Source organism: Opisthocomus hoazin, chromosome 16 (genome assembly GCF_030867145.1).
Source record: "Opisthocomus hoazin isolate bOpiHoa1 chromosome 16, bOpiHoa1.hap1, whole genome shotgun sequence".
In the NCBI taxonomy this organism is placed as follows: Eukaryota; Metazoa; Chordata; class Aves; order Opisthocomiformes; family Opisthocomidae; genus Opisthocomus; species Opisthocomus hoazin.
The window spans coordinates 21,074,524-21,085,540 of NC_134429.1; the positions used below are offsets into that span (position 1 = coordinate 21,074,524).

Genomic DNA, 11,017 nt, shown 5'->3' on the forward strand with positions numbered 1-11,017 from the left:
ACACAAAACCCCAGTTCTTTTTAAAGACATTTTTGTAGCATTTACGGCAGGCACGGGACTTGAAAAAAGCACCCTGAGCCAAAAAAACCAATCGTGAGGGCAGCGCGCGCAGAATCGCACCCGAGCTGCGCGACACTCACGGTGGAGGCAGCCGGCGTCCCCTCCGCGCTGGGACCATCCCGGGCAGCACCTGGACGCGGTCCGGTACCCGAGGCCGTACGCCTGCCTGTAGCCCGTCCGGTACGCCGTCCTGAAACACAAAACGAGAGAGCACCCGGGCAACGCTCGCTCCTGGGAACGAGGAAGCCGGAGAGAACAGAATTTATAACTCTATGGATGTCAGTAAAATGAGGAATTGGGTTTTCAAATGTGCTGATGCTTTTTTCCACCTGGTCTAGCAATGATCGCTGATGCTAAGAAAATACTTCTTAATTTACTCTGATCAGGAACACGAGAGACTGGGGCATCCAGGTCCTCATAACACTGCTGGCTCTTTTCTCCTTTTCTAAACTACTTCATAGCTCTGTGCTCCTCTCTTAAACTACTTGTTAAGAAAGGAAGTTTAAATTTTAAGAACAACAGGTATTTCCCTCCAGCCTTAGTGAGGATGAGCAGGTGTCTCCAAGGTGCTGGCGAGCTAAACAAACCACCAGAATCCTGATGGGAATTTCACGCTTCTCAAAACGCTCTCCACGCAGCTGCCTTCGAGATCGCCGGGCTCCCGCGGGTCGAGGCGGGCAGAACGGACGCTGCGACGGAAAGAAAAGGGCGTTCGCCTCCTCGGTTCTCCCTCCGCCGCGCCCGCAGTGACCCTGCACAGCCAGCACCGGCCCGGCCACGCGCGTCACCCCGGCCCTCCAGAAAGGGCTCGGAGCCCTCTCCAGCCCAGTGCCACAGTGGGACATGGCACTGGGACCCCCCTCCAGAAAGGGCTCGGAGCCCTCTCCAGCCCAGTGCCACAGTGGGACATGGCACTGGGACCCCCCTCCAGAAAGAGCTCGGAGCCCTCTCCAGCCCAGTGCCACACCGGGACATGGCACTGGGACCCCCCTCCAGAAAGAGCTCGGAGCCCTCTCCAGCCCAGTGCCACAGTGGGACATGGCACTGGGACCCCCCTCCAGAAAGAGCTCGGAGCCCTCTCCAGCCCAGTGCCACACCGGGACATGGCACTGGGACCCCCCTCCAGAAAGAGCTCGGAGCCCTCTCCAGCCCAGTGCCATAGTGGGACATGGCACTGGGACCCCCCTCCAGAAAGGGCTCGGAGCCCTCTCCAGCCCAGTGCCACACCGGGACATGGCACTGGGACCCCCCTCCAGAAAGGGCTCGGAGCCCTCTCCAGCCCAGTGCCACACCGGGACATGGCACTGGGACATGGCACTGGGACCCCGCACCGGGACTTGGCACTGGGACCCCCTCCCAACACAGTGGCCGCAGCCCCACCTGGGCAGGGGATGCTGCAGGTCCCTTTCACAACTCCTAGTAGCTACTCCCAGGGTGGGAGTGGGGGTAGCAAAGCACGGATTGATCTGAAGCATAAATAAATAAAAGCAACACGTTTTCTCCCCCAAAAATTTTATGTTGTGTGTGTGTGAAAATTGAAACACAGATAAAACTTTTGAAGCTGATTTTTAAAGAGCTCCTTTGGCAGAACATGAAACTACTCCACCAAAACAAATCAGACAAACAACAACAAATACTTGGCACAGCAGATGTGCTGTACTTGTCCGCTGAAAATATTTACCCTAACTCAGCCTAGTTGTTTGATTTTGTCTGAATGTTTCTACAAATAAAACTAAATAACGGTGAACCATCGATTCCCATGAAGGAAACCTTTGGCTGCTCTGCTGTGCCAGCCAGCATATGGAAGCACAGCTGAGAAAAATAAAAGCAGACACCGATTTTTTTGTACGAGCTGTTAACAAATTATGAAGGAAATGCTCGTGCTGCAGAAGCAGCTGAGAAAGCGCTTTGCAGTCACCAGGGCAGCAGAGCAGCTTGCAGTCGGGCGCAGATCCATGGGGATCCCCTCGGCGTCGGAGCCAGCCCCAGCCCAGGACCGTAACGCGGTGGGCAGGGCGCGTTAGGAAGCCCGGGAGGATGCGACAGGTGCGGGCGGGTGCAAACCCAACAGCACCCACGGCACGGCCGCGCTGGGAAACGCCGTCCTCTCCATCCGAAACGCGCAGGGCTGGACGGCAGCGAGCAGCCTCGCCATCTGCCCAAGCTCAGAAAGCCATTCCGAGAAGTAGGAGGGTCAGGCAGCTCAGGACGAACCCTTCTGCCCCAGCAGCACCCTGAACCCCCCCACCCCACGAGCCCTGGTGGGCTCTGTCAGAGGCTTCAGCTCCTTCAGTCAGCCCGAGGGGGTTTGCAGGGAGACACAAATATTTGGACAGCCCCAGTTGCCTCTGGCTATCTGGATGCTGCAGGCTGGAAAGAACCGCACAGGAGATACTTTATCTTCAATGTTTCTGCTTGCTTTTGTGTTTTAAGGAGTCCCTGGCACAGAAAATGTTGAATGAGCCAGAACTAATGGAACGCAGGCTTAAAAACCCTGCTGTGTCCTGCTGCTGGAAAATCCGCTTCCAGCCCCTCCGGGACAGCGCCGTCATTCCTCCGAGCTCCGTTACCGAGGGCTGAGCAAAGCTACCTTCTGTTGTCACCCAGTTCGGGAAAGTTACACAACCAGTAGTAAAAGCCATCACTTTACCACGCGCAGCGCAGCGGATGCTCGGTCCATCTGCTGAGGAGCAGCCGCCGGCCCTCTGAGCAGGCAGGGCCCGCGTCCCGGGGGTGCCGAGCAAGGCTGGTTCGGATTTTTAGGAAGCGTTACAACCCCGTGCTCTCGGCACAGAGACGACTCTTACGAAAACAAACCTGGTTTTGGAACGCACGAACTCAGCAGACAACTGCCCTCTCCGCTGCCCCCCGTCCCGGGCTTGCCGCGGGCTCTGACCCACCCCAAAGTCCCCAGCCACGCTCGCAATCGCGCTCAGCGCTCAGGCAAAATGATGGGGCTGTAGCAGGGTCTGCAGAAGCCCAGGCGTGCCCGGGAATTTTAGGAAATCGGCTAACGGTGATGAACCCAGGGCTGGAGCCCCCGCAGCCGGCTGCTCCTCGCAGGCGGCAGCGCCCAGCCGTGTGCCGGGGAAGGGAAGAGCAGACGCTGGATTCTCCTAGTCACGTCCATGAGCTCAGAGGCACCGAGGCCAATTTCAGGCCAGCCCTGCGCGTGTCAGACCCTGAAGCTGTTACTGCCCTTCCCGAGCCCCGCGCTGCCGCAGCCGGGTCCAACCGGAGCCGCTCCAGCGGGCGAGACCGCGGCCGCGCAGCATCCCTGCGAACGCCGAAACCGCGCGCCCCGCTGCCCTCGGTCGCTCGGCACAAGGGAGCTTGGCAGGGGATCCTCCATCTACTGGAATAAGCCTGCTGCGATGGCAACTCCCAAACAAAGTTTAGAGTCAGGGGATACGGGACAGAATCCTGCCTGGGGAAAGCTTTGCCGATGGCCCCTCTACTGTACTCGCTTTTAAAGCCCCCCGGGTGAAACCCCTCGCAGCACCCCTAGGCTTCACCTGCCTGTCTTCACCAGGAACAGAGTTTTAGCACCAGGCTGTTCTGACATTTATAATGAAGCATGACAGAAGGTTTTTTCACTTCAGTTCCTTGATTTACAATGCCAGAAACGCACATTAAAGAACCACAGGGACAGCTGGGTCTGCAGAGTCCCCAGCCTTTGAAAGTAGAGGCCGGCAGGGCACCTATCATCTCAGAGTCCCCTCCTAAAACACAGTCAAAAGACGGACTCTGTTTGCTCCTTTATCATCACCACAGAGATATCATCACCGAGATAATTACTGGCAATTACAGGTTAGGAGGAATTCCTAAAGTCAAGACTTTAAAGCTGTCTCTAGTCCAAGATGCTGCTTTGAAACTACTGCTACCGTCGTTATTTTGTAGAGGCTTGTAACCGCCTCATGAGCCCGGAGAAGCAGCCGGAGCGCAGACGCAGCTCGGGCACGGCGTAGTTTGGCTGCTGCGTGGATACAGAGCGCGTTACCTGCGCTGCTGCACGTGGCCATAGTCCTCCCCCTACAAATCGCCCCTGCTTGTTTCCCCGCTCCCAGCGAAGCCCGGCCGGCGACGCGAGGCTCGCCCCGGTCAGCTGAGCCACCGCGGCGGTTTTCCGCGTGGAGTACGTTCAGGCTCCTTTCTCACACGTCCAAGCCCACCTCGGCCGAGCTGCGCAATGAACCTCACCGGGACCCAGCTACTGCCTTCAGCTCTGTAAATCCACAGAGGCACGGAGACGCCTCGGCTCTGAAGCGGAGACATCGAGGGATACAGGAGCAACGCACGTGATGCGCTGAAGCCGCTTCATTAACACAGCGTGACCGGAGGGGACAGACGCCGGACACCGTCGGAACGCCGGGAGCGGCTAAGCACAGCGACGAGGCTGCCGCAGAACAGCGGCTCCAGGAACTCCTCAACAGCTTCAAGATGGTCAGTGCCACAGACTGCCAGGCAGGGTCAGGAGCCCCTCCAGCTACACGCACACAGGGTTTACAAAATTTCTCATAGTCTCTCGGTTTCAGCCAAGAAAAACATCCACTGAAAGCACTCTGCTATTTACAGCTCACTGGCGGGTTCAGAGCCACATCTCTCCCCGCACGTAGCTCTCCGTTGCATCGACCCCTACACGAACTGCTCCGTTTCCTCGATGCCAGCCCCACTGAAGCCCGGTACCAAGTCCTTTCCCCTCTCCCCGGAGAGCCCCAGCCCCGCTGCCCGGTCACCGAGGCTCCCCGGCGGGCACCGAGCAGTGACGGGGACTGTCTCCAGCGCCCGACCGCAGCCGGGGCAGCAGGATGGGCACGCTGGCTCACCCCCTCTGCTGAGGTCCCACCGGCGCAACGGGCTCTGCCCTCTGAAACGGAGCAAGCAGCTCGCTTCCCCGCTGCTGCTGGGGAGAAGGGATCCATTCTCCGCGCGCAGGGAGCGAGCCAAGCCCGGAGGAAGCACACGTACCTCCGCTCGTAGCCCGTGCACCACCGCCGTCCTCCGCAGTCCTGCTTCCAGACTTTGACGGTGCGGGTGAAGGCCTGGACGCATGGCTGCCGGTGCCCCACGATCGCCAGCTCCCGCTCGGCGCAGACGTTTGGCCTGGCGGAGGGAAGCAGAGGAGGGGTGCGGGGGTCTGGACGCTGCCGCGAGGGGAGCGCGGTGCTTCCACGCTGCAGCCACGGGCAGCTCCGCTTCCTCACAGGCAGCAGGAAGATCTACGCAACACACAGTATTTTTAAACTCCCTGATTAATTAAATTGGTGCAGGGCAAAGCGATCTGCCAGGTCAGCCAGCCACAGGCAGCTGTCAAGCGCAGCCCACCCGCCTTCCCCCACAACGCCGGGGTCTGGTGCTCTCACAAACAGGCAGCGCGTTCCCAGCGTGGCACCGGCACAGCAGACAGCGCAAGAATCCGGCTGCTGCTCCGACACGTGTCGTCAGGCCCTCCCGAGCCAGCGAAGCGCTGGAGAACTACGAGGCGAACACCACAACCCGCATTTATAGATGGAAAATCGCCACGCAGAGAGGGGACAGGCTGGGTAACCCCGCGCTGCTCCGTCCTGAGCCCCCTCCTCGCGCCTCCGACCTGCAGCCCGCGGCGAGCTCGGGCACGGCGACAGCGACGCGGGTTCACAGCACTGCGACAGAGCAGGCTGCAGGCAGGGGGGGACGCTGCCGGCATTTCGTACCTCTAGGTCCCGGGACACTCTACAGCCCACCTGAAAAGCGCAGCTATTACTTTTCCACTGACACATTCAGGCTAATTTTTCGCCTTCCCGCAGAGAGGACGCATCGCAGCAGAGGCAGCAGCCTGCTACCACACAATCCTTCCCAGTGCGTCCCTTCTGCCCACCCTCCATTAACACGGGAACACATCTGCTCTCTTTGCACCTGGGGGATCATTTTCATGACTATTGCCACTGCAAACGCCAATGATAGCTGCATCTTCCGACAGTGCTTGGGGCAAGAAATCATTCTGCCACTAGAGATGATATGTAATTTTATCAATACTGCTTTAAATCAGAATTCCGTTTGCTGTCTTAGATGATTTCTCCCTCATTCAGAGCTACGGGCTGCAAGACTAATTCCAGTAAATAAAGTGAACATATATAATAAGGTGAGTAAGAAAATGAGGAAAACACCATTTGCACTTTATTTCTTTTCTAATCCTAACTCTCCTTCGCCAAACACGAGTCAGTAGTTTTAACTAAGAATGAAGAGGGAACATCTGTCCCTGACTCAGTAAGTTATGAGCTGTCTGGGACCGCTTCTGTTGCCTCCAATTCTGCAAAAGGGACCGAGAGTTTTCACAAAAATACCTTCTATACAGAAGTCACCCTGAACCATTTGGACGTGGCGCAGCAGAGCGCTCGCAGCCGGCATCTGACCGCGCAGGACGCTCGACCGCGCCGCTGCTCCCGCAAGCCGGGCAGTGCCTTTGGGGCTAAGGGCACGGCTCCTTCCCGTCCAGCTTCGCTCCAAGCCCCCCTCTCCTCACCCCCAGACGCGGCCACCGCCGAGCTGCATGGCTGGCGCAGCTCTGCACCCACCGCTTCACCAGCACAGCGGTGCCCGGCGCTGACGGCGGCCGCCAGCGAAGCCGTCCGAGCTCCGAGCGTCTCCACGCACAGAGAGCCGCCAGCCGACGCCGAGAGCGGCATCCCCCCCCCAGCCCCTCGCTGCCAGCCGGCAGGCGCCTCGCCTCCGAGCGGGCTGCGCGTCCGAGGGGCGGCGGGGGGGAACCCCAGGAACGGGGCTGGCAGCGGCACCGCTCCGCTGCCGTTTGCCACGGCGAAGAAGGGTCCCTGCGTGCCCCAGAGAGCGGCTGTGCGCAACGGGAAGCGACAGCACGTCCCAGGCGGGCGGCCTCCTCGCTCCGACGCCTTGGCACGCGTCTCTGCTCCAGGGTCTCATCCAAGAAGCCCTAAAAGCACTTGTCACGGCAGGAGCACAAAGCCTCTGACACGGGGAGAAAAGGCATCCTCCTGCAAAGCCTTTTTCTGCTGAAAAGGACCCCGCTTCGATGACAGTTAAAGGCGTCAGGGAGAGCGGCTGGGGGTCAGCACGCCGTGCCACACTGGGCTCATTTACAACCAGCAGAGCAATCCCTCCGCTTCGAGAGGTCATCTTCTGGCAGGAGACCAAAAGTGCAAGGAAGTTTTCCAAAGAAGCCAAGTGATTAACACCAAACTGTAACTGTAAAATTTCATTAAAAGGAACGGACTACGTGCTGCTAGAGTAACGGCGAAAGAGCGACAGAAACAGGCAGTAAGAAAGAGATACACGAAGTGCAATAAACACCAGCAGCTCCGTGACAAAAGGCCAAACTATTTGCACAACCACCACCTCTTGTGCTCGCACAATAGCAACATTTCAGTCTAAAACAGCGAGTCACCTCCTACAAGCAAAGGCCACCCCGATTTTCAAATTTCTGTTCACCTTTCTGTGCATCTGGTGCTGGGATAAAGCAACACAGCGCAGCCCTCCCTCCCCCCCCACTCCCTCTGCTCCTCCGTTTACCTTTGATGTTCAAACACTGTGTTTAGCTTCTGCCCTGCAGTTCCCTGCTCTGCAGAAACCCTCCGGGACTCTTTTCTTGCTACTTACATATGGGGCTGAAGTTTGTTCCCAGAAGCCAGAGCAGACGCTCGCAGCGCAAGGACGAACGAGAGTGCCACGGCACGAAGCCCCATCGCGGCAGCTCCTCTCTCCCCGCCGCGGTGCTTCCAGCGGGCGCCCGCAGCTCCCCGCAGCCCCCGGCCGGCGAGCTCCTGCTCCTCGGAGGATGCTCCTGCTCCTCCCGCTCCCGACCTGCCGCCGTCTCTCGCTCCGGCAGAGCGCAACGCTGCTGGAGCACCCCGGGGTTCCTGCGCCGGGACGGCAGGTCTGTCACGCCGGGAGCCTTCCTCCCAGATGGGCTCAGCTCAGCGCGTTTCCTCAGTCCGTGGGAAGTGACTACCGTGCAGATTGTCACCGGGTTTTTCCCCAAACCAAACCTGGCTTCTTACGCTGCTTTGCTTGCGGTGAAATGCGCTGAAGTGACTTTTCCTTCTGGCGTTTGCTGCCTGCCAAAGCCGCAGACCCGGTGGCTCACAAGACCTGGGTTCTGTCCAGCAAGGAAGCCCCGGCTGGGCTGAGCTGGGTGCGAGTCGCGCTCCGCTTTGCTCCAATGTAGAAATCGGCACCCGGTAAGGGAAAGGCAGGAGCAGGGGTGCTCCCCTGCGCGCAGACACCCACCTCCCGGAGGGCTCCTCCAGCAGCGGGCAGAGCTGGCTCACCCCACCGGCACGGCCGAAGCCATCCCCCTGCTACAGCCCCCCACCGTCCTCCGGAGACGGGACCCACCAGCTCCGGCACCCCCTGCACACGCTCCGAGCAGCGTCCCTGCGTCTCACCGGAGCAGCAGAACTTTCCTCCTGCCTTTCCCAGGTCTAGCTCCCTTCCCTCACACGCTCTCCTGGCTCTTCCCTTGCTGATAGCCAGAAATCCCTCCCACCAGCCGTGCCCAGCCCCGCAGAGGAGGGGGAAACCCTGCGAACGGGAGCAGAGAGGGTTCGGGTTTGTTTCTCCCAAGGCAGCTCTCCCGCACTGCCCAAGGCCGGCTCCGCACACAGCACCCCAAACCTCCTTCCCAGCAGCTCTACAACCCCCCCGCAGAGGTTTAACCCTTCCTCTCTAACAGATAACGGCACTGCTCGCTTCCCAAGGAAGTTCGGCCGGCGTGCGAAGCGGGCAGGGACAGACCCGACCCGCGCTCGGCTGCTCCCGCGCTGTCCCCAACCCGTCCCAGGCTGGAGGGAATACACCGGGCAAGGCTCTCACCGAGGAGCATCGGCCAGGCCTAACAGAGGGGAAGGCGGCATCTTCCACTGTTCCTGCAGAAGCAAGGCAACTGCAGAAAGACGTTTTACAATGACAGAGAGAGCTCTAGGGCACAACAAGCTCAGGCCTCTGTTTTCCTGTCAGGACTTTTCGTACCGTAGGAAACCGTAAGACTGCTCCCGGTTGGTCGTCCGGTGCTCACCTGCCACTGCTACCCCAGAGCGCTCCCCACGCTCAGCTGCCCCGCGGGCTGGACCCAGCTTTGGCAAACACAGCGCTGGGCACGCGGGACCTGGGCTTCCCAGACACCCAGGAGAAACCTCGGGCTCCAGTCCCTGCCGGCCCCGGGCAACGGCCGGCTGGAAGGGACCGGGGAGGGAAGGGGGGGCCGCTGGGCCCCCAGCCCCGCGGGCAGAGCCTGGAGCGTGGATCCCTCCCCAGGACACGGCTCGGCGGCCGGGGACAGGGATGAACCCCAGTGCTGCCTCCCGGGTACCGAGGGGATCCTGACAGCCTCCCGCAGAGCGGGGAGGGGGCTCCCATGGAGAAACCGGTGCTGTGAACGTGGTGCCAGACGTTACCGAGCACAAAGCCAACGCTACAACGCTGCTGGAACTCGCTCCAAAGCCAGCCACGAGGCTTCCCGATTAAGCAGGCTCACGCGAGCGAGGTCGCAAAGAGAACAGCAGAGAACTGGCGAAACCCGTACGGAAGATGGATACCTGACACCCACCACCGTCGGTGAAGTCCATTTAACATGCTTCCAACTTCGCGCTGTTTCCCAGCCCAGCTGCCGGCTGCAGATGTCATCCCCTGGCTCGGGGTAACACAGCCCTGGAAAGCGGTCACCGATGCGATACGGTTCCCCAGATAGCGATGACAGGAGGTGTGACAGCGCCAGAGACCACAGCAATGCAAACACCAGTCTGCCATTCCCTCCCTGGCATCGCCCAGCCTTCGCTGCCGAGTGTGCCCAACGTGGCGTGGAATCACCAAGGTTGGAGCAGACCCCTGAGCTCACCCAGTCCAGCCGTCACCCCAACGCCACCGTGCCTGCGAAACCCTGTCCCCAGGTGCCACGTCTGCAGGGTCTGCCCCACCTCGGCTCTGGGGCTCTGAGCTCGTGGTTCTGCCCCGCTCCGTCACCCTCCCGCGCGTCCCCTGTCCCACCATGCCCAGAAAACTTCACCAGGGGGATTTTGAGGAGTTTCTACATCTGGTCACATTTCTCCCCACAGCTGCTCAGCCCCTGCAGCTCCCTGAACCCCCCCGCTGCAGGGTGCCGCAGGCTCCCCCTCCACCCACCCGAGCCGAGGAGCACCCCGACGTGGGCCGAGCCCGGGGGTCCCCACGTGTGCGTGCCCACCGTGGCCCACGGCAGCCCTCGGACAGCCCCGGCTGAGCGCAGGGACGAAGCACGCATGCCCCAGCAGCCCCCCACCCCACCGCCCACCAGCGCTGGCCCCCCCCCAAGCCTACTAAACCGCGTCGCGGACTCGGGGTGCAGCAGCTTTCTGCCACCGCGGACGTGAAAAGAGCTTTGAGGCGGGGACCGGGCGGGCCGCGGAGGGAGCGCGGCACACCGGCTGCGCATCGCACGCAGGGGAACAGGATTTTCTTTGCCGTCAGAGAAGAGCGCGTCGCTTTTCGGGTCGGGGGACCGAAGCTGGCTGGGACCGGGTGGCAGAAACCCAGAGCAGCTCAGGAAGCCTCGGGATGTTTCCACCCAACATCAGCCACCGCATCGAACCCAGCCTCTGTCAGAGAATTAGCGTTGGTTCACGTGCTTAAAAACCAAGCTCTTCTCAAAAATCCTCATTCATATTCTCTAAGATGCTACAGGAATGACTTCCGGGAGACAATTAAAATGAAAAAATTGTCTTGATTATTAGATCTTGAAACATTAGACCACAAAATTATCGCGATGAGTGCATCGCGAGGCATTGCAGCCGAACACCGTGACGGGCGGAGCGCGGGCAGGCTGCGGGGGTCGGACCACGCGGCCCGTCCAGCTCCCTCCCAAGCCCTCCCGCCCCGCAAGGCGGGCTCCGCACCCGCCCCGCCCCGCAAGGCGGGCCCGGTCCCGCCCCGCACCCCACCCTCCCTGGAAGGCGGCCCGCCCGGCCCGGCC

General features: G+C 60.4%; 1 protein-coding gene across 1 annotated transcript in view; it reads right to left on the minus strand.

The window, feature by feature from the left end:
• MEGF6 (multiple EGF like domains 6) overlaps positions 1-5,746 on the minus strand; it is a 99,009-nt gene extending 93,263 nt beyond the window's left edge. Inside the window, exons 1-4 of the mRNA XM_075437289.1 lie at positions 5,651-5,746; positions 5,386-5,535; positions 5,029-5,279; positions 141-250 (exon numbers count right to left, since the gene is read on the minus strand). Of these exons, the coding sequence (XP_075293404.1) occupies positions 141-250; positions 5,029-5,279; positions 5,386-5,535; positions 5,651-5,746 (607 nt within the window). The remainder of the gene's footprint in view (positions 1-140; positions 251-5,028; positions 5,280-5,385; positions 5,536-5,650) is intronic.
• Between the last annotated feature and the right edge of the window lie 5,271 nt (positions 5,747-11,017).